This window comes from Lutjanus erythropterus, chromosome 22 (genome assembly GCF_056507025.1).
Source record: "Lutjanus erythropterus isolate fLutEry1 chromosome 22, fLutEry1.hap2, whole genome shotgun sequence".
Taxonomy (NCBI): domain Eukaryota; kingdom Metazoa; phylum Chordata; class Actinopteri; order Lutjaniformes; family Lutjanidae; genus Lutjanus; species Lutjanus erythropterus.
Window position 1 is genome coordinate 13,483,286 of NC_139338.1, and position 22,643 is coordinate 13,505,928.

General features: G+C 40.8%; 1 protein-coding gene across 7 annotated transcripts in view; it reads right to left on the bottom strand.

Annotated features, from left to right (window-relative positions):
* Positions 1-1,401: 1,401 nt before the first annotated feature.
* The window catches only part of dock4b (dedicator of cytokinesis 4b), a 169,673-nt gene continuing 148,431 nt past the window's right edge, over positions 1,402-22,643 (bottom strand). For 2 of the 7 annotated variants that reach the window (XM_084710674.1, XM_084710669.1), the window contains 9 exons: positions 22,372-22,491; positions 21,889-22,010; positions 20,713-20,833; positions 18,455-18,536; positions 16,200-16,309; positions 13,694-13,766; positions 8,846-8,962; positions 8,025-8,086; positions 1,402-2,653 (listed from right to left, as the gene is read on the bottom strand). In XM_084710674.1, coding sequence (XP_084566800.1) covers positions 2,198-2,653; positions 8,025-8,086; positions 8,846-8,962; positions 13,694-13,766; positions 16,200-16,309; positions 18,455-18,536; positions 20,713-20,833; positions 21,889-22,010; positions 22,372-22,491 — 1,263 coding nt within the window. In that variant the 3' untranslated portion in view covers positions 1,402-2,197. Of the gene's footprint in view, positions 2,654-8,024; positions 8,090-8,845; positions 8,963-13,693; positions 13,767-16,199; positions 16,310-18,454; positions 18,537-20,712; positions 20,834-21,888; positions 22,011-22,371; positions 22,492-22,643 lie in introns of all 7 variants that reach the window. The other 5 variants (XM_084710671.1, XM_084710668.1, XM_084710670.1 and 2 more) reach the window with 4 other exon arrangements.

Sequence of the window (22,643 nt, forward strand, 5' to 3'; positions counted from 1 at the left end):
CCCCCCCTAAAGATCTGTTGTCATGGACATCATGCAGGAGGAATAGGGTGTGTTCACATAAATGTTCACATCAATGGCGATGGTCAATGTCCAGCTTCTAAGCATGCAATTGCACCAATGTTTAGCCGTGTGTTTGGTCCACGTTCATTGTTTCATTGTTAAAGGCAGAATTCAGCACTTTTCATGAGGATGTCCAGTCAGTGTTGATGGTAAATGTAGTCAACTGAAGCAATAAATTATTCAGTGTGTGCTATATTAACCAAGAAGTTCTTCGAGCCTGGCATTAGCAGACCAATTCACGGAAACTCTCAGCTCATTTTCAGTTTCTAAAGGGAGCTATCAATATGTGCAGGCCAGAATGCCTCTGGACACAACTGAATGGACCTACAATACATTAGAGCAACACAACATGTGACATAGCAGAGTTTGGTCTGTTTCCATGAACATAATGACAGCCTTGTATTACAGCTAAACAATGCGCTAAAATATGTTTCTGAAAACAGTTTTGGCAAGATATATGCAATGTAGTAACACCTTGATCCATATTTGATCAACACTGCCTAAGGGTATAGTTTTACCTGAGTTTTGGGAGCCTTTGTTTTAAAGCTTGACACAAAATGGTGGCCACCTGGTTGCAACCTTTCTGATATTACAGCTAAACAGTACACTAAGATACCTAAAACATTTTAGGTGAGAAACAGGCACTGCACTAACAGAATCTATATCCACATTTGATCAGCTCTGCCTAGTTTGATGGTTTGATCTGAGTTTTGGGAGCCTGATGTGTTCGATGAACGAACCTGCTGAGTGAACACAAATGGACAGACCTACATCAGAGCAGCAAAACGTGTGACAAATCTGAAACAGGGAACACTCCTCAGTCAGCTAATGTATAAAATCTGCATATTAAACCATCTGTCACAGCAAAAGGAAACATGAGCGCAGCAGGTTCATCTGGTCCACAGGCTAGAGTTAGCGCCTACATGTACCAACAAGCACTGCATATGAGTATCACCACTCTAGCCTATAGCTTTTACTTTGTTGGCTAAAACAAAGTATTCAGTGACAAAAAAATACTCATCTAGCACGCTCCCTGGCTACCCAGAGACGGAGACTAGAAATCCAAGCTGAAATAGCCTGTACTTCTTCCTTAACACCACCACTGACATCACTATGACATCACTGGAGGCCGGAAGAACAACTGATTTTGCAGCCGGAGAACTCAGCTTTCTTACTGAATATAGCACACACTACAGAGATTTCAAAAGGGGAGAGAAGTAATCATAAACACTGACTTGTCATCCACATGAAAAGTGTGAAATTCTTCCTCCGATGGGGCAGTTTTTGCAAAGTGTGAAGGGCTGATTTTAAGACTCTAGAGAGAGAAGGGCAGTAGAGTGGTTTGTTAAGGTGGCAACTCCCCACTGAAAACCTCTCTAGTTTTCTGATCTACATATGACCATGTGTAGTTAGAGCAAGCCTCAAAACTACTGTGCTGAAGTTACCTTTACCAGACTTACTATATAAAAATGACAAAATATGGTCATTACTTTTGTAATATTTTTGTACTTTTAAAAGCTGGCAAATAATGCATGTATAACAGCATTTAATCACTTTTTTGTGCCATTCCTTGTGTGGATATGACTATGGGAACACAACCTTGTCTACTACACTTCACTGAAATGCATACTCGAGGCCTCTAGCACCTTTTTAGCCATACAGTATACAAATGTACAGAGTTGTTTAAAAAAAAAAAAAAAACGTGCAAGACTCACGGATAAAAGACTCTGTTTCCAATACTTAAGGCAAAAACAATTCTCATATATACCAATATACATATATTTCAGATTATTACATCTATCAAAACTGTGTTTTTCTAGACTGTTCTGGTAAACATATGCTGTGACTGACTGACCGTGGTAACCTATTGTACATACTAGAGCTAAAAGTGCGGAATGACCCAAGTCAAAGTCAATGCAATGCCCTCTAGCAAATACAAAAAGAAACTTTCATTATTTGAGAGTTTCTCCAGTTTTTTTTGACTGCCTGTTAATCTATAGGCCTGTGTCTTTTATTGGAGTGTAGGTCAGGAATGCCAAACTGAAGATCACAAAAAACAAGTGAGTGCCCAGTAGAAAAGTGCAAAATACGCCAGTGTGTTTCTTCAAGCTCTCCAGACCTGGACCCGAACCAGCACCTATAGCTGGGACACCTTCCTGGGCAGAGGCCTTGGTCTGGGGACTCGAGGGTCGGCGGTTCCGTCCAGCTTCATGCTGCCCGTGCGGAGCTGGTGAGGCTTGGGCGGCAGGGCTGGGGGGTCCGTCTGTGGGGGGATGGAGAGGCTGTGGGGCAGCGGCACGGGCCTGCGGGGGTTGTTCCTCTCGTACACGCTGTAGGGGGGCGGGGTCTTGTTCTCCCTGCGGATCGGCTCGTCCGAGCTGCTGGAGACGGAGTTTGGCAAGGTGGTGGGAGGAGGCAGTGGGTGGGGCGGGTGGTCGCCTGTGGGCAGCTCGGTGCCCGAAGCCTCCGACACGCTGCAGCGGCTGAGGGAGGAGATGCCGCTGCTGTAGCTGCCGGAGAGGACCGGGGAGTTGGAGACCAGACTGGTGGACTGGCACTCGGTGGGCGAAGGGGTGAAAGGTGGCACTGTGGTCTAGAGGGAGAGAAAAAATGACAGAAAATCAAATACCTTTCTTTTCTCTTGTCTTGCTTAAATCTAAAATACTTTTCATTGTAGAGAGCAGTGGTTCACAACCTTTTTGGCTTGAAAAAATGAAGCTGCTTAGAGCTCAGGTGCAACAAAAAATACAAATACAACAGGTATTTATTTGCCTTTTGCATGTATGTCTCATGTTTAATTCATGGCTTAATGTTAAGCTTCTTCTTCAGTGAATATTTCAGCTAATATACAAAAAGGAGTGGGTTGTTTTTTTTCTTGCTTTGGTTGTGCCACAGGGACTATGCTTTTGTTTCCAAGTTTCATCTGTAAAATAGGTCACTCGATGACGCCTTCAAGGACTGGTGCTGTGCTGACGGACTTCTGAATCATTACTGTTATGAACACTGGAAGGACGAAACTGTTCTTTTGTTTAGCCTGTGCTGTTCTTGTTTATGGTTTTTTTTGGCTTTGGTACTTTTATACTGCTACTTAAAAAAAGACTTGCATAACAATAATAAAAAAACCCTGGCAACCAATGTTGACAATCAATGAATCTTTTGAAGAGCGACTTAAAAGCCACTGCGATTCTTGTTCGGTTTATCTTTTTATCTTGCAGCAATGATGTAGTAATGTCCTTAACGGTGCATCAGTGCACCATGAAATTACTGTTGGGTGTACTCTATCAATGATGACAGATTGACTTGAAACGTTCAACCACAAGAGGCAGTGAAACACCCCCTTTCAAACTGTTTTTTTTCTTTATTTACTCTTTAGATCAGTTTCTAAGTATAAATGCCAGATTTTCAAATGACTCTTCCCGAGTCCCGCCTCTTTTTGTTCTGTGCTCCACTAGCTCTTAAGCAGGCTTGGTACCTGGCGGTCAACTTTCTCCTTTCCTGTTTCCTGTATTTAGACATGCTCTGTGCTAGACTGGTGTTGAAAAGACAATTAGATTTTTAAGATGGTTAGAAAATGTTGCTGGGTGACTTTTATTGTCCTATATGTTGCAGCAACATCTTTTAACCACCTTTAAAATTTGTTTTTCTTTTCAGCATGGTGTGACCTGCCTATCTCTGACTCTGATTGGCCAGTACTCTTTGCTTTCATTGGTTTGGGTTGGTTAGGTTTATGAATGAGGAGAGAGAGTGGTCAGATTAGAGTAAGAATATCAGGGTAGAGTGTCATTCCTTTGTACCATGTGTGATATTTTTTTCCCAGGATGGCAAAGCATGCTTAACCGTTATTGGAGTACAGAGCAAAACTTAATCAACTGTAAGAATTTTCTACTTTTTTGGTCTTATGGTAACAGCAAACAAATTCTGCAACTAACATTTTTTTTAAATACTGATTACTCTGACCTTTTGATTAATGAATGAATCGTTAAGTCCATGACATAGTGAAAAATGTGTGTCACACACTCTGAGTGCCGAAGGTTACATTTAAGTTTCGTCCCAACAACAGTCAACAACTCTCATATTCTATAAAAGCAGCAGATGCTCCATTTAAGAAGCCAGAAGTAGATAATATATGCCATTTTTGCGAAAAGTGTTGATTTAATGAGTAATGAAATAGTTGTTCAACTAATTAACTGAATGATTAATTGCTTCTGCTCTATAAAAACGTGAATATCTTTAAATTTCTGACAGTTGATGACACAAACCCAGCACTGCCAGAAGGTCACCTTTGGCTCTAGGAAACTGCAATAGGCAGTTTTCACCATTTTCTGACAGTGTTTAGAACAAACAAGCAAAGATAATCTGTAGATTAATTTGACCCCTCAGATTTACCTTTGATATACCTCCTCATCATTACTTTAGCCTGAATTTTTAAAATATATCTTTTAAAAAATTACAACATAAATGGTCAAACTTGACTCTAGACTGTGAGCAAGTCATGTTAATCATACCACCATACTGTATGCATCTATTCTGCTTTCTTGGACATGTGTGCTGACAAAGCCATACGATAAATACTTAATAAAAAAGGAGAGTCGGTGAACAGATTGAGAGGGCCAGGTTTTTCCACTCAGGTTTTTCCACTCTATCAACCGGCCCTGTGCACCGAGACGAAAAAGCACAATATGCCACACTTCCCCCCCTCAAAAATCCGATCACTCAACAAAATGTTTTTCTAAGCAATTACACCATGCTGCCATTATATCTGCTAACATTTAATTGGATCTAGTGGAGTATACAATTGATCAGTAAGGTTGTATCGTTCATGCTGCAGGGGGCACCCAGAAAGAGAGGTATCCATTTGACATGCACCACTGGACAAACCTTTTCACATCTGGATGAAAATCTGTATATTTATTACAGCGCTGACAAGCAGTTTAAAGTCCTGGCCCAGTTTTTCCACAAAATATCATTTCTACCTCTGGCAGCGAGTAAGTGCAGCCCTGACAGACCGGCGCTGAGCGTTCTCTGCAGGTTCACTACAATCTTAGAAATAAAGGTGCTAACTAGAACCATTAAGGGTTTTTTGGTTTGTCCTCATAGGGGTCTTTTTTTTCACCAAATAAGCTCTGGTTCTTGAATCAGTTCCAGTGAAACCTTGGTCTATCTAGTGAACCGGCCCACATTTCCACCAGTTCTGAGCGGAACCATTGTAATCAATGATGTCATCAACAGAGGGTGCTAGAAAACGCACAACTTTAGCTCCAAAGGAAAACCGGCTATTTTTTTGGTTCCAGACGGAGACTTTTCAGTTTCTGAACCAGTTTATTTTTGGTGGACATGCTCAGCAGGACAATACTGTTTTTGTTCCTGGTAGAAATTTTTACAAAGGTTCTACTTGGAACCCTTTCAGAGAGTTCTATCTAGAACCCAACATAAAGGGTTATATCTACCCGTCTATGGTACAGTGCTTCCACACAGAACCGTCTTTTCCAATGTTTTTATCTAGAACCCACCCAGGGGGTTATGCCAAGAACCTTTTCATATTCTAAGGGTTTTATTTAGAACCCACCTGGGGGGGTTCAATCTAGAGCCTTTTTATATTTCAAGGGTTCTAAGGGTTTGCCTAGAAACCACCCAGAAAGTTCTAGTTAGAACCCTTTAATATTATAGTGCAAAGAACCTGTGAGGAAAGAGTTCTTCAAGGATTCCAATAGTCCTTGAAGAAATTCTTCCAAAAAGGGTTCTCTGAATGTAAGTGATTCTAAATGGAACCCTTGATCTTACAAAAAACCCCTGACAAACTGTTTCTTCAAAAAAACAACAACAAAAAAAACAGGTTCCTCAGTTTCTGTGTAGAACTTCAGGCCTTCAGGATTAACCCTTTTGGAACCCTTATTTCTGAGAGTGTACTGTCTTGGGGTTTGTGGTCTGGTAATGGGCCCCTGGCTGCACTGACTGATGCGTGTGTTCGCCGCGCGTGTGTTCATGTGCCAGATAATGGGGCCTGCTGGAGGTCCGTGGAGGAGCCGTGTCTGGCTGTGCTGTGATGGGCAGCTTGGTACTTCGCTCCAGGCTTCTGCTATTGCCACGACACACGCACACAAACGAGGCAACACACATACACACCTCACCACACACGCGAAATCTGATTGACAGAGCATGCTGAGCGCCAAGCTGTCACTCACACTCTGGTTTCCAGAGTTGTTCTCTCTCTCTCTCACACACACACACACACACACACACAGAGAGAGACCACACTAACACGCACAAACAACCACATTCTTGCTAGTTGTCACATGTAAGAAGACATCACACCCGCAACAAAGCCGAGAGCTTAGCACTGTAGCTTGTGACAAGCCCACAAAGAAGATAACAGTTAGCAGGAGACAAGCTTCAGTTCACCAGAGTTTCAAAACAACTTTTTACCCTCATTAAGAGCCCACTTGGTGCTCCGCTAACCTTTCCCGGACCTCTCCTGCTCCTGCGGACTGTTATTAACCACAGAGAGGCTCAATAACATTAAACGAGAGTTTGGAAACAAAGCCAGAGTAATCAATGTAACTGTAGATAAACATAAAAACACTTGAAGGTGGAGGTGTGAAAAAAACTTGTTTTCACACATCTCAGTTGAGAAAGAGGAACATTCAGTTCAGGTAGCAAAGGAAAACATTATGACAAATTTGGTTCATATTTTGAAATTTAAATCGAAGGGCAGCTTCTGTACTTTTCAACCTGGAACCTATTTTCAGCAGCATTTCTTATTTTTCTGCAGCCAGCATGAAGGAAAGCTGCAACGTCATCCCTCTGGACAACTATGCTGCTCAAAGTTCAAAGTTCAAGCTTCAAAGTATGTCCACTAAAAATGATGTTTTTGCAACTAATCATAATCTGGTCAGAAGACACGCCTGTCTTCTGACCATTGTGGGGCGCTGTAGGAGTCTGGCTTGTGAAGTTGACATCTGATGCAGATATCGCTGAGAGACGGCCGTCTTTTCCCATCATGCATTGCTGAAAGTTTAAGTTTGATTAAGTTTGTTCGTTCAGAACGTGCTGGTTTATGTTGGTTATGGTTTGGAAACATAGATTGAACCAGGAGTGAGATGGCATGTACATATCTTCACTCCAGCTGTAGTTTGACATGATGACATTTAGCATTAATTACATGTCACAACACGCAATAATTACACGTAATAGAAACATGAAAGGCAAAATTAGGATCCATACACAGATTGTGGCATTCGTCCAATATCAGATGAGTGAACTATGTCAAAGCCAGCCTACAATACAGATATCAGATCTATCTGTCCCATCTCTTAGTTTGGTGAGAAAAACTAAACTTACTCTTAAAAGAAAAGGTCTATCTTTGTAGCGATCCTTTGCATGAAGTTGTCAGACACTTTAAGTAACAACTTCAGTCTATCAATGGAAAAAATAAGCACTTTTGGTGGACTTACTTTGACACAGTTTTGCTTCTGCTGGCTGCAGCGGTCTCACCCAGTACTGGACCAATTTAAAAAAACTGTTGTCCCCTTTAGGGTTAATTACCCTTTAACTGACAAGTACAGTACATGTAGTAAATCCATCTGGTTTTGCACATTTTTGGAAAGCAGTCCAACTCTCAGAGCTCAAGCGGACACCAGTTGGCGTCTACCAGGTGTACATTTAACTAACACAATGAATGCCCTCCAGCCAGTCCCGTTTTGGGTCCTCGTTGGGACAGCCGTGTCATAAAAACTACAAAATCAGCAGCACTGGAGCAGTTAGCACCTTCAGTGAGCAGTAATGCAAAGCTCCCAGGCCTTGAGTTGACACAGAGTAGGATAAAGACCCTGGAGCTGGCCGGTAAGACAGGATAAAGGCCCCGGGGCTGTCGCTAAGCAAGGTCGGGCTGTCTCAGGGAAAAGAAAGAGAAACTTAAGAAAAAAAAAAGCCTAAAAATTCAGACTTGTGACAGAGAGAGAACAAACCTTTTGCGGCGATCTGGACGCGGAGACAGGTGACTGCGACCTCATGTTTTTAGCAGAGGAGCCTGCTGACAAGGAGGGAAAAGAAAAGAGGGGAAATTCAAATTAGGGGAGCGTTTTTCTTCCCGTTCACCGTGATGAGACAGCGTGAGTCATGCAAACATACACACACACACACGGAGCTGAGAGGGCCGGTGGCTTAAAGCATCAATGAGTCAAATAAGCGCTGATGTTCTGCAGGTCCTTTAGGCTGCCTTAAGCTGTTTCTACATCCAACAGCTGTTACTGCTTTATGCAATGAGGGCAGAAAAAAGTGGAGGAGAAGAAGAAAAAACGCACACTCCATCTGCTTATTACGCTGCTGGGCAGGACAATAAATCAGAAAGCACTGGGGAATAAGTCAAGCCTGTTGCATCTGTAAATAAGTAAATAAGTAAAACACAGTTGGGCTTCATGGATGAGATTTAATGACATTAATTTCTCAGGGGGCTTGAAAGAGGGGTAAAAAAAATCAAACATAAATCCTGCAATTGACAGGAATTTCAATTGGGATTGACTTCAGCCCCTCTCAAAGTCCACACAGATTTTCAGAATTGCTCTGAACTAAAACACCAGAAAATATCAGCATTGCAAGCCAGTTAGTAAAGAAAACGTTGTCATGTATGTATGTGGATGATACCAGGCAGCAGCAAGCCAGGAAAACAGTCAGCTGAGAGACTCGGATGGGAAAATGTCACAGCAGGAGGGTGCCAGGTGTTAAAAGTCTGAGCGGAAAATTAGTACCATTCGTCATCTGCAGAAGTCGCCATGATTGGGCGGTTTACCTGAGTACGGTGGCCTAGGAGGTACTGGAGGGCATAGCAATTTGCCAACAGAGTCAGAGAAGGATGGAGCGCCCTCTTTGACACTGTCAAGGCTCCAGCTACTGGGTGTGGGTTTCACTTACAGCACACAGAGACATCACAACGTCACTCAACAGGTTATGAGATAACACAAGACAGTATGGAGAACACAGTGGAGTCATGGACATTTCAGATGGACGGTATGGAACTGGAAACTAATGAAGTATGAGGAGCTGATTGTCATATTTAGAACAGGAAAACTGCAGTAACACTGTGCAGACGCTGCTCAAGATACAACATATGATGACGTTTGTTACAATTCCATCCAAATTTAAAACAGTTTTGTGTCAATATATATATATTCTGAAAGGACAGATGAGGTTGTTTATTTAAATCTGCTTTGATATAGGTTGATCAGAAATGATTAGTGAATAAACACAAACAGTATTAGTGACCCAATACTTTGTCAAGAGTACTGATGTTGACGCATTTAACTCTGATGATATTTGTAGGTGTAAAAAGTGCATTATCTGTACCAGGCACTCGTTTTAGCTGAGTACTCGCTCAAACCCGGCTATTTCATATCTGTTGTTTTCCTTTTTGTGAGTGGGGAAAAGGTGATGTCATGTACTTCTGTGCACCGATCAGGATTAACCCTTGAATGTCCTCATAGGACATTGCATTTTTTTAGTTCTGTGGGGCAATTTTTTAAATGTTTTTCTCCAAAAAGACACAGCAGTTTTTTTTATATAGACCTCTGACAAACAGCTGAGATGGTGCATTATGATAAAAGTATCAAAATCCATTTACAAATATGTAATAACACTTTTTATGTATGAAACAATGAATGATCAACAAAGAATGGTCATAAGTTTTTAATTTCATAAAAATGGTAAATGTTATATTTTAACATCATTACATTTATTACTAAATATCAATTGAACAATTTGCTCAAGCTTGTTTTTAAGGGAGTAAATAAATCATACTGAAATTATTTTGGCATATTAATAATGGAATAACATTAAACATACCATATTAACAATAATGTGTCATCAGAAGTTTTTTTTTTAATTTGTAGCAAATAGTCTGTTTTAAAACTCAAATCAAATCCAAAACATCCAAACAATCCTGAGTTTTAATTGTTAAACTGAAAGATTTTTTTTTTTTCATTCTGGCTGCTACTCATTTAATGATTTTATATAATAATTAATGTGATAGATCGATGCTTAAGATGTTAAGCGTAGTTTTCAGCATTACCTGTTCCAGTCAGTCTAATTTTTTAATCATTGTCTTCCTGGAATTATGAGGCATGTCTCAATCTTTGATTTGTTGTTTTTTGTCCTGTCTCTCCTGCCCTTTTCAGAGAGACCGTAGATGATTTTACTCAATAAATGCTTTTCTTTGTTTCTTCCCAGCAACATTAACATTAGCTCACATTACTGGCAGAGACATGACATGAAGGTCAGGCGGCTAAACAAAGCTCTGAAGAAGCGATGTTTGTGGGCAGTGGAGGATGGACTTTTTTTTTTTACCAATTAAGAACACACAATGTCAGATGCACGCAGGTCACTGACTTTGCATTAAAACAATAATTAGTTATTGTTTACATCTGACTGGTCTTTCATGTTATTTTTCCCCACTGACATTTAAGTGCATTTCACCATAGTTTTTTTTTTCAAGGCAGCTTTTTATATAGATTCAGTGTTGTTTACATTGTGAAAAATGTCCAAAAATAGAGACAAAATAAAGGTGTTGTTCTGTGCAATGCCACACTTTCATATTTAGCTTGAAAACAGTAGATGCAATAGATTTTCCTAAATATACAGTTTCATATTAACAGAAATCAACTATAAATGGAAAATACACTTCACTTTACCAACGCTGTTTTTATTAGAAATCTCAGACTGTCTGTGTTTAGTATTCAGAGGGCGTATTACAGAAACGTTCTAACTTAAGATAAGAGGAGTCTAAGAAAGGTTTGGTATCACAGAAGCAAATCCTAACTAACTTACAGACTGACTTATAGACTGATGCTTTGTCGCCGTTAGTAACATAATAGTTATCCTTCTGAGGATTTTGAGAAGTTAGGATGTTTGTTTAATACACATCTTATCTTAACTTAATGTTTTTTTTCTTAAATCAGGTCCTGACCCTAATTACTTTGGTTACCAAACAGTTAAAACAGAATCTACAAGTTTTATTGGTCTCGAGGTTTATAGGTTCAATTCAATCAAACTTAAAGCTCTTAAGTAGCTCCAGAAATGTCTGCAGTTGAAGTAGCTAGCCGACACTTTACTGAATTTCCCTAATGAGGGATTAATGAAGTACTTTCTACCTGCTTCAAGTGCAGACATTTCTGTTAATATAAAATGTAACCAGACACTATACTTGAATAAACAGTCAGGGAGATTGTTCAGGTTTAAGTTGCGGCAGCCTGCAGCTTCTGGACAAACATTACCGAGGCTTCGAAAGGTTGTTTTTCATATTTATATGACTGCAAACTGGACTCATATTTAAACAACACTCTATTTTCGGTGCCTGCAGTTATGATTTAAAGTTCAAGGCAGGGGATGCGACAATCACAATCGCAGGTTTTGTGTAAATTTTGGCACCTTTTCCTCATTGTCGTATGCACAAAGGTGTCATGTCACCATATTGCGGCGGTTCATCTAGCTCTCGCTGCATTATTTACGGATCACACTTGACTCACATGGAAAGGTGTGTCTTTGTGTGTGAGTCACAAGGAAGCTATCGCATCCACACTTCTCGCTCTTTATTTTTAAGGTGTCTCTTCCGCAATCCTCCCTAATTATTTCACAAAGTGCTCTGAAAGCTGCTCTTTTTTTTTTAAATAAATACAGTTCTTTTTATACTCAGCTTTGCAGAAGTTCAGTCTTCTTCTAATTACATGTGAGGGGGTCAGCTTTCAGACTCAATTCACAGGCATATTTTTTCCTGGAAAATGCAAGACATATGCATCTCTCCTTGAGTACGCGGGAGCAAAATGACAACCAGGGGGCTTAACTAATAGATATGCATTCATACATATGAATGTCACACACGTCCATCAGCGTCGCAGGGATAGTACCTGCCATTTCATTACTCTTTCAGGATGAGGGAAGATGAAATGCCGTAATCTAGACGGAGTGTCTGGTTTGGAGCAGGAGGAAAATGGAGCCCAGCATGTGTGTGTGTTTAAGAGCGCATATATATGTGTGTGTGTGTGTCCCAAGGAGCTCCCTGAAGCAGCTGCGTTAAGACAGATGCCTCTAGTCACTCTGTGGTCAAACTGTCACACACACACACACACACACACACACACACAAAACACTAGGGATGTCACGAGAGCTGATACTTCAGTGCCGAGTCAATGCCAAAAAGCTGAAAACATGGCGGTGCTCATCTCTCTGCAGTACTGTAGGTACCAGAAATGCAGTTCACCATATTCACACAGTGGTCATACGGGGAAGGTCAAATACTGTACAGCTGCGTTCCAGGTCACATAAACTTTCAAACTTTTAAATCTGACAAACCACTATCATTTCACTGAGTCCCTGTTGATCAGCAACTGAAAGAGCAATAGACAGTGAAAATCTGGGGGGACATTGGGCCATATTTCACAGTCAAACAACATATTTGATAACCCATTAGCTATAACAGCTAATGTTAGCATTCAGCCACTTTACGTTACCTTTTGATAGTGTTACACAATATGACAGAAAAGGCGTGAATGAATTCTGAGATATAAATGGAAGAATTCATTTACGTCTTCCCTTAATGCTAATGCTAATGTTACCATTAGCATGTTGCTATAGCTTGCGATATGGTCCCTTGTCCCTCCAGATTTTCAATATCCCTCGTCTTTTCAGTTGCTGATCAATCAGGAGTTGGGGGAAATTACAATCTGGAATACAGCAGAACCACATTTGAGGATCCCACCTGGAACATCGGAGAATAATCGCTGCCATGCAATATAGTGAACACATTAAAGGCTACTGTTTTTAGGCTAACGTATGAAACCATAGCTCACAGTAGTAGGTTACCATCCTGACTCCTACCGTTCAGTCTGTGTCATCTGTCATTAAAATATACTTTTGGTGGAAATAAATCTTTTCAGACAAAAGGTCTATCACCATGTCAATAAATTTAAATCGTCGCTTGCACTTTAAATTCAAGTTCTATTCAAAGTTCAGCAACAGAAATCTCTTTTGGACTCCATTGCTCCCCTGACAGAGATTTGAGTCAGGCTTAATAAATACCCCCCTCAGTCTTTTGTCCTCGAAGCACAGAAGAGTTTTTATTTCAGGTGGCAAAGAAAAATAACAATGGCTGAATTTTATTACTGTTGTTGTTGTTTTTTTACTGTGGTACCAAATTGAAATAGAGAATCATGAATTTCTCTGTATTGCTACCAACTACTTATTTTCTGGTGTTTTGACATCACTAACACTTGCAAACTGCAGGTCTGGACACACAGCCACCACACTGGATAGCAGTGTAAATATCAGTAAGTAATAAGAGTGTTATTGTGCTCCACTGAAGAGAGCTTTTTGTTAAAAGATTCTGCAGAAATTATGTTTAATGGACACATGCTGGGGGACTTGGGATAAATGCTTTTTTAAATAACAATAAAGAGCACACAAAGCAATAAAAATAATATTAAACAAATAGCTTCGAAATGGCTTTAATAAAAAAGTGTTTATATGTCGCATTATTATTCTGCTGGAGGGGAATCCCTGTTGTGAGAGGGTTCTTCGACGGTTTCTGAGAATGTGGACAATCATGAGTGCATGAGGGGTGTAAAGGGATATGCAAAACATGGTGTTTTACCTTTGTCTGGGGCCGAGAGGTTGGGGTCACTCCTCGGCAAAGTGGCGTCACCTATCTGATGAGGAGGAGCTCTCTGCACACAGAAGAGACGGTCCAAAATTAACCAAGTACACGCAAGCAACAAAGAGCGCACGTGGAGCGACACAAGCAAAAACGCATGGAGGAATAATTGGACACTGGACGGTAAAAATAAATATCAAGGTGTGAAATCTTTCCCCTGAAAAATTCAATAGAATAGACAGACATGGCAACGGAGTCAGACAGACACAGACAGAGAGAAAGAGTGCTGAATACGTAATGACCTTTATGTCTACTGTGATATTTGTAGAAGTGGGTGAGCTCTCTCCCTCCATCCTCGAAAACAGAGAAAATAAGATGGCTTTTTCTTACCCTGTTGCTCTAATTACAGAAAATGATACAAGTGATCAATGCTTCTAATAATCAATATTCCATTAGCAACTAATAGCTAGTCCTTCACCGCTGTCAGGTTAGAAATAATTGTCAGGCCTCCCGACATCTATTCATCTGTAGAATTAAAATGATTCTTTTGATTCAAAACAAACAGGGTGAACTGTGCCAGCAGCGTCAGCTCCGACTGTTAGAGACGACAGAAAAACAAACACTTTTTTTTCTGTTACAGTAGCTTTGTCACTGCGGATGGAGTGTGTGATTGCATTACTTGCTGCCCTTCAGCTACAGAGGAAACTGCAATATTATGTTGTTCTTGCTGGCGCTCGTTCTTGTGGTTAACATGACTGGAGTGTTTTGTTTTTTTTTTTTCACAGAATATGAGGCAAAGCTCAACTGTCGGACTTTAGTTTACTATCAGTATCAGCTGCTCTTGAAAAAACCAGCGCTCAGCTACAAAAAGGGCTGTGCAATCATCCGAGGAGACAGAAGTCACCTACTGAGATGAGTTGTACGTCACGTACAGTCGGTGACCTTGTTTTCTGCCACGGTTTGCACCTCATGGGCGGATGCAGTATTGGGCAAACATGCAAAGAGCAATGTGTGAGAAAACATATATATGTTGACTGAAGAAAACGCAGCCATCTGTGACGGCCGCAAACATGAGAAAAATGAGCGTTCCTCTTCCATAACCCTCCTGAGGAAAAAAAAAACAGTGAATATGTCCATCTGCGTACAGCATTCTGTATTTTGTTTTACTGATGTTACTTAACACAGAAAGACAGGACTTTACCAGATATTTTTTCTAAATGTTTATAAATTCTAAAGGTTTTGGCCATTGCCATTATTTCAACTTTGTTTCTGAGAAATCCTGTTTTGTCCATTAAGCGAGCCTAATTACTACACAACTCATGAGTCCTGGTCACCGTTGCTATGGAGAAGAGGAGCTGCAGGGAATTCAAAACTCGTCATTGTTGCAGTGGGGATCATAGTTATGACAGTGTTGTACCTTTAACTATTTATCAGAGCACTTGGCCATACCCTCCATTTTGCACGTGGCCATGTACAGCTGGAGGGTTGGGGGTCCTGTTTCTTTTCGGGATTGAGAGCGAGCGCTCATGAAACGTGGCTGCCATTGCGGAGAAAGAGGTCAAAATTCATCTGATATCAGCGCAGGTCAGGACTACACTGAAACAGTCCATGTGTAAACATTCTTTCTTTGTCCAGCAACTTTGTTCAGATTTGTCACTGTAATAGATGATAAAGGTAACAGGCAAGCGACAGGCTTTAATATAAAATATGTAATAGGCTACTTGTGCCATAATGTCATAATCATGTCATAAGAATTTGTGTGGAAACATGGAACAATAACATTTTAATTTTAGCTGGCAAAGTTTAGTTGCAAAATTTTTGTCCAGTATCCGGTATCACAAAGGGTTTAGATGTACAGTTAAAATACAAATCTATAGGAAATGCCTTGAGGCATCGGTTCATATGTTGTCATGGGTTGTCTGTATTATGTCTGTGTTGTGTCTGTATTTGTAATATAATATTGTTTATTAAATCTTGGCTGTTACAAAAAAAAAAGAAAACAAAAATTTTTAAATGGAATTCATGATAAAAACGAATGAAAAATACAAAACTATAATAACTCTGGTGCTTCTATTGCTGGCTTAACTTTTCATCAACAGAGAAAATAATCAGTTCCCCAGGAAACATTTGATTTGCATTTGTTTTTGTTTTTGTTTCCACAAAAACAACCCAGAACTAGTCCTGTGAAAGCAGGAGCAAATTCTCAATATTTCTTCGCACTAGCAGATAAATTTCCTCATTGTTCGGTCACTGAAAGGTCCAAAGCTCATTTGTCTTTCTGTTTTCACTTGCATGTGAATATCCTTCTGTTTTAACATAAAATGGTGACGTATAATCACTTGTTAGAGTTGCTTTTACTTGACATTTAAAATGAATTCTACACTGGAACATCAGATATAGCCAGATTCAATAAATGGCTTTACTGTGCCATTCATTCTGGTTGAATCGACCAAACCTAGCATGTGTGTAGATGAATGTATGAATGTGGTTGTGTGTGTGCGCCAACCTGTGCAGGGTCCAGGGGGTTGGGGAAGATGGCGCTGACCGGCCTCTCTCGGGGAGACAGACAGGCATTTTCTCTGGAATGCTTGTGTTTCTCTGCCATCTGGGGTGAACCTGGAAGGGACGGCGTCAGATGTTAGGAGCGGTAACACACACACACAGACACACACACAAAACCATGCGCGACACATAAGGGACCAAATAGAGGCAAGGTGTTAGACTATTACCCACAAATACTGGCAATCAGGAAAGGCCAATCTCTCTTTCTCCCTCCAAGCCTCTCCACCATTCTTTCAGCTTCACCGGCTCCACAACATGATAAATGGCCTGCCCCCCCCTTCCCCCCACACATACACACTCCTCAGTAAGACTGGACAATCACACCAGACAAAGAAACATATGTAACACACACAATGAGGTAAAACACAAAGGCCCACACACACACGCTGTACGCAAATACACAATTTTCCCTCGCACTTCCGCTCGTCTGCGGTTAGCCACTGTGTAGCCCTTGATCCATTAGCGAATGTGATACCACTTGGAGGGCTATCATATGAGTATGAGATAGCCATCGTTGGCTCTCATTCAGATAACACACTCGCAATAATTCTCTCCGGGCTTTATGGGTAGACAGAGGCCACTTTTATAAGGGTGCCGCCCGCTGCCAGCAGCTCGCCAAAGGGGAGTGTATACGCTTCCATAAACGTCTTCATATATTCTTACTCTTTATGATGTGGATCAGGCAGGAACACGTTTGAACACAGCCAGATAAGAGGGCAGACAGAGAGGGTATTAGATATTCACACTCCGAAGTATATCCTTAGAAACAAGGGTTCCAAAAAGGTTCTTCAATGACTGAAAGCATGAGCATAAAAAATGTTTTTCAATGATAATTGTAAAATAGATAATTAAAATGACAGATGGCCACAATATACAATCTATGTGATTAAAGATTTTTTGTCTCATCTGCAGAATATAATATGTTTCCTCAGTAGACAAGAGGGTTTTTTTTTTAGATCCCCCTCAGTACAAAAGGGTTCTTGGTAGAACTCTTAGAAGGTGGACAGGAGTGAAAACCTTGTATTTGCCAAATGACAGTTTTAGATGACAAAAGGTTCTTGGTAGAACCCCAAGGTTCTTCCTTAGAAGACGTAGGAGGTTGTTAATAGAAGCCCCAGAGACGGTTCTGGGTAGAACCACTACACCGTAGGAGGGTTCTCTGTAGAACCTTGTATAAAGGGTTCTGGATAGAATCTGTCACAAATGGTTCTAGATTTAACCCTCTATGTTGTGTTCTCAGTAGAACTCACTGAAAAGGTTCAAAGAGAAAACTCTATGAAATGTTCTACCAGGAATCAAAAAGGGTTCTCCTATGGGGACAAGCTTAAGAACCCGTTTCTGTTTTCTGGTTGCCACAAAAATCTTATATTTGTCAAATGTTAATTTTAAATTACAAAGGGTTCTTGGTAGAACACCAGGGTGGGCTCTTGATACCTTTATAGCACCTCTATGACGGAGAAGGTTCTGAGTGGAAGCATTACATCATAGAGGGGTTCTCTGTAGAACCTCTCATTTGGGGTTCTGGGGGTAAGCTGTAACAGATGGTTGTATAACTATTTACGCTGGGTTCTAGGAAGAATTCTCTGAAAGGGTTCCATTGGAACCTTTATAAAAGGATCTACCAGGAGCCAAAAAGATTGTCCAATGGGAACAAGTCAAAGAACCCAATATGGTTCTATTAGCACCTGTGTTTCTCAGAGTGTAGAAGCTGGACAGGAGAATGTACTGAGGTCCAGGAGGGGATCCTCCTTATAGAGCCGTAATCATCTCTCACTCTGTCTTGCATTTTCACTGGCTGCATGTTTCTTTCAACAGCATTTGTCTCCACGTCTCAGACCATTTCATTTTTCATCTCAGCTCATTTTGTATTCTCTCTATTTTCCAGTCTCAAACCGCTCTCTCCTCTCTCTCTCTCTCTCTCTCTCTCTCTTTTTTTTTAACCTTATCTCCCTCTCCTGCGTGTAGCCCTAGCTGTCGTCTAACCTCGCTAACCTCACCAGACAGGACGCTGCAGTGGTTTGAGAGAACATCGTGTCACTGAGAGGTCAAAGGTTCACTCTCCTTGTCCGGTGTGTCCAGCTGAACCTCTGTCTGCCTCCTCCGGGTGAGTCACTTTGGATTGAAACATCAGCTAAAAGCCCACATTGTATCACACTGTTAGAAAAAAAAAAAAAAAAAAAAAAAGAGTGCCAGTCTCACCTCTGGCACTGGACGGGGCTGAGCTGGTGACATTGGGCGAGGCAGAATGGTTGGAGCTGAGGCTTGAGGTAGACGGACTGGGCTGTAGGTGCAAAGACAACAACAACATATATTAGAAACATAAAATAAAAAAAACAAAGAATAGAGAAATAATTAGTCTGCTTCTGTTGCCTGGCAACTTCAGGGTGACTATAGACTATATAAGAGCTATATTTACTGTACAGATGTTATCATCTTATCATAAAATTCAATAAGCATATTTTCCAAAATGTCAAAGTATCCCTTTAAAAATTTTCAAGTAATACGACAACAATAACATAGATACAACATGTAACATTACAATTAATGGTTCCAACCATTCTTATTTATTGATTATTGACTACTACAGACTACCATTTCCAGTTCAATAATGCACCCTCAGGCTCAGTTTATTGAACACAATTGAGGTAAAGTATGTAAGCGTGTGAAATATGTCAAGCTGTGCATATACAGTAATTATAATATTACATAACAGATCTTAGTAGTCTACAGACTTTAATGTAAGAAGTTAAGACCTAATGGGAATCTGAGTCTGTGGTTAGAAAGTATTCTTGTACCCAGATCAAGAAAAAATTACTATTTATATGTTTTTGCTCACAGCCAATTACCACAAGTGTATTTTGATTTTATGTGATGTGACTATACTACACGCTTGTGCCGTCTGATGAAAATGAATGCATAAAATTAAAGATTGTTTCAAGAATGCTTCACATGATGGTTATTGAATGAAGTATCACTTTAAGGGTACTGGTATTGGTACTATAATCTTCATTTTTTAAATGTTACCCTGCTCTACAGATGATTCTTGATGAGTCAGAATTACTTTATCCATTGTGGTGATTAAAAAAAAAAGAAAACAAGCCAAAAAACATGCTCTAGTTAAAATAAATGTTTGTAAAATCCATCACAGAGTCTGCAAGTGAAACCTTTAAAGTGTGTCTCTCCTGGAGGGCGGGGTTTAAAGGCTTAGTGCACTTCTGCTCTGTAATAATACTTGTCTTTAGGATCACCGTTCAGTGAATTGTACTTGATCTATAGAATAAAAGCTATGATGTTCAAAAACATTGTAATAGGTTCAGTCAGATCCTCGACAACAGCCTTTTTTCTCTGCTTCCTGTTCTTCCAGGCCTGCCAGGTGTGGCGGACAGCTTGCCAGGAGTTGTCGGCAGCTTCCTGAATTGGCCAAATCTAGTTTAGATTACTGCCCAACCCCAGCGAGCTCCCTGGACGGACAACACAAAACACCATGTCCTTATTTGATATAATCATGACAATTTTCTTGGAAGAAGAAGAAGCTCGGAACAAGCAGGGAGGACTACAGAGAGGAAGGGTCACAAACGGAACGAAGTGGATTAAAAAGAATTGCAAGTGAAATCTGTCGGGAGCAGGAGGCCAATGAGCATGTTGGGACGTGGACTCAATCTACTACCTTAAGAGTCTTTGTAAACTCTTAGAAATAAGGTTTCTAAAAGGGTTCTTCCTGAAGGGCTGAGGTTCTTCCCAGAGCCAACTGGTTCTGAAGAGCCCTTTCTGAAGATAGGGGTTGTCAAGGGTTCTTCAAAGATTGTCAAATAACTCTTTCTTCAAGGGTTATTTGTTCCATAATATTAAAGGGTTCTCAGTATAACTTCCTGAGTGTGTTCTAGACAAAACCTATGAAAAAGGTGCTCAGTAGTTCCACCTTCGCTGGGTTCTTCTGGAATGTGGTATAATGCCTCGAGTGTGTTCTAGATAAAATCCCAAAATACAGAAGCGTCCTTGGTAGAACCCCTTGGATCGGTTCTTGTTACCACCCCTGTTAGCACCCTTGTTAGAACCCTTTTTATCCAAAGAACCCAAAGAGTTCTTCAAGGATTGCTGAAGAACTCTTTGGTCAAGAGTTCTTTGTACCAAAAAAATAAAAGGGTTCTCTGTGGGAAACCCCTGAGTGTCTTCTGAATAAAAACCCATGGAATATAAAAGGGTTCTTGGTAGAACCATTACACCATAGTAGGCTTCGCATTAAAACCTCTGATAGAGAATTCTAGGTGAAACATTTCACTAAGGGTTCTGAGTATAACCCTTTATGTTGGGCTCTAGGTAGAACTATCTGAAAGGGTTCCTTTATAAAATGTTTTACCAGGAACCAAAAAGGATTCTCTGATGGGGACAAGCTGAAGAACCCTTTAAGGTTCTACACAGCACCTTTATCTCTAAGAGTGTAGAGAGAGGGAGATCACCTGCATGTTGAAGACTTCATCTGAACTCTCGGACTGCCCGGTGATGTTACTGACTTCGTTGGAGGCCTGAGACGACAGAGAGGACGAGGAGTAGCGGTTCACCGCAGGATAGCTGAGGACACTGGGGGTGAGAGAAAGACAGAGAGAGAGATGGTCACGGTGGCTTTTGGCCAAGAGAGATCGGTTATGGTGTTTTGTTTCATTCGCCATCAGAGGTTTCACTCACCGAAAATTTAGCGCAAGGCCGTGAAAAGGCAGGCGGGGACAGAAAGAGACAAACAGCGAAAATGTCAGATTAGAAGAAGATAATCGATGCAGCAATGGAGCATTTGTCTGCTAAAAAGCAAGTTTAAAAGAAAGGTTATAGAACAAACACGATGGACTTTTTAAAAGGAAGGTTAAAGTAAAAGTCGTGAGTCAGAAATGATGAAATGATATAAAAAATATATGTAACCTGGTTCCGTGTTGCCAAACAGAGTACAAAAAAAAGAAATCAAAACTCATAAGTAAAACTCAAAATGTCACCAGGAGATGGAGGTGATGTGTGTGTCTGTATCTTTCTGTGTGGCTATGCCCCCTGGGATCGGACTGTGGAGGTAGAATGTCGCAGGTAGACAGAGTGGCAGGGTCACTGAACACATCAAAACACACACACACACTCGCGCACACTCTCACACACACACACGCACAGTCTGCCTGCTGGCCCGACAGCAGCCACACAGAAATATCCCTGTGGGTGCTGCCAGCCAGCCGCCCCCACCCCATTTCTATGCCCAGATGGAGCCGCACCGGTAAAGAACAGAAGGAGGAAGAGAGCAGAGGCACAGAGCGTGGTGCTGGAGGTGAGGCGGGGACACAAAAAAGTAAAAAGAAAAAAAAAAATGGAGGTAAGATGAACAGAGAGATCTGCAGTGAAGGCCGGTACGCCAAGAGACAGCAATAGAAGGTGACACAATATGAAGCAGAAGTTTAATACTGAAATTTTGGGGTGCTTTTTGAATATCTAATCTATAATAAATCTAATATAATATGTAATACAGAATAAAGATTAGAGAAAGATAAAAACAGAAGAAATAAAGAAGACAAGAAAGAAAGAAATACTGACAACATTACATCAATAAAACACTACAAAAGAACAGAAAATAGACAACAGCATTGAACAAAAGAGGTCGTCACCTGCGCCTGGTGACCCCTCTGCCTCCGTCAGGGCTGATGATGTTGGGCACAGAGTTCCTGCATGTTCTTGGGCTCCCGTTGGTGAAGTGAACCGGGCTTGCTCTCACGTAAGACGGAAACTCCTGTGGGATGTTCAGTTGGAGAGCAGGAAGTGTACGTGATTTAATGTTTCTCGCAGATAAAGGAAGTGTGTTTAATGAGGGGTGGAATAACGGGGTCATTCACTCGGAAGTCTAAACACAGCGGTCTGTTGTCACATACAGTGAGCGCCACCAAAAAAAAGATTTGAGGAGACTAAATGAATTGAGCAAAATCATTAGCACAAGCAGGATTGTTTTAATCTTCCTAATACATGATTGATCTGTCATTAAGCAAAATAACTTCTGTTTAACTTGATATTTAAATCCCTCATTAATTTACAAATGTGCAGCCTTTGAAATACATTTTTTAAGATGCATTACCACGTCGTGTCGTCTGGCCTACCTGTATGCCGAGACTGGATTTCATCAGATGAAACTGGTCCACTAACTTCTTGTGCAGAGGTCGCATGTCCTGAGGAACAAACTTCTCATGCACAGCGAGGCCGTACTCCAGAATGTGTGCCTGCAAAACAACAGCTGGTTAGCATCTCTGGATGTTACAGACAACCAAAGACTAGCTTGGTTAAAATAAGTCTCCAGACTTTTATATATACTTAGGAACTTTTTGCACCAAGATGAGAATAATCACTCAACAGCTATTCAGATATTAACACC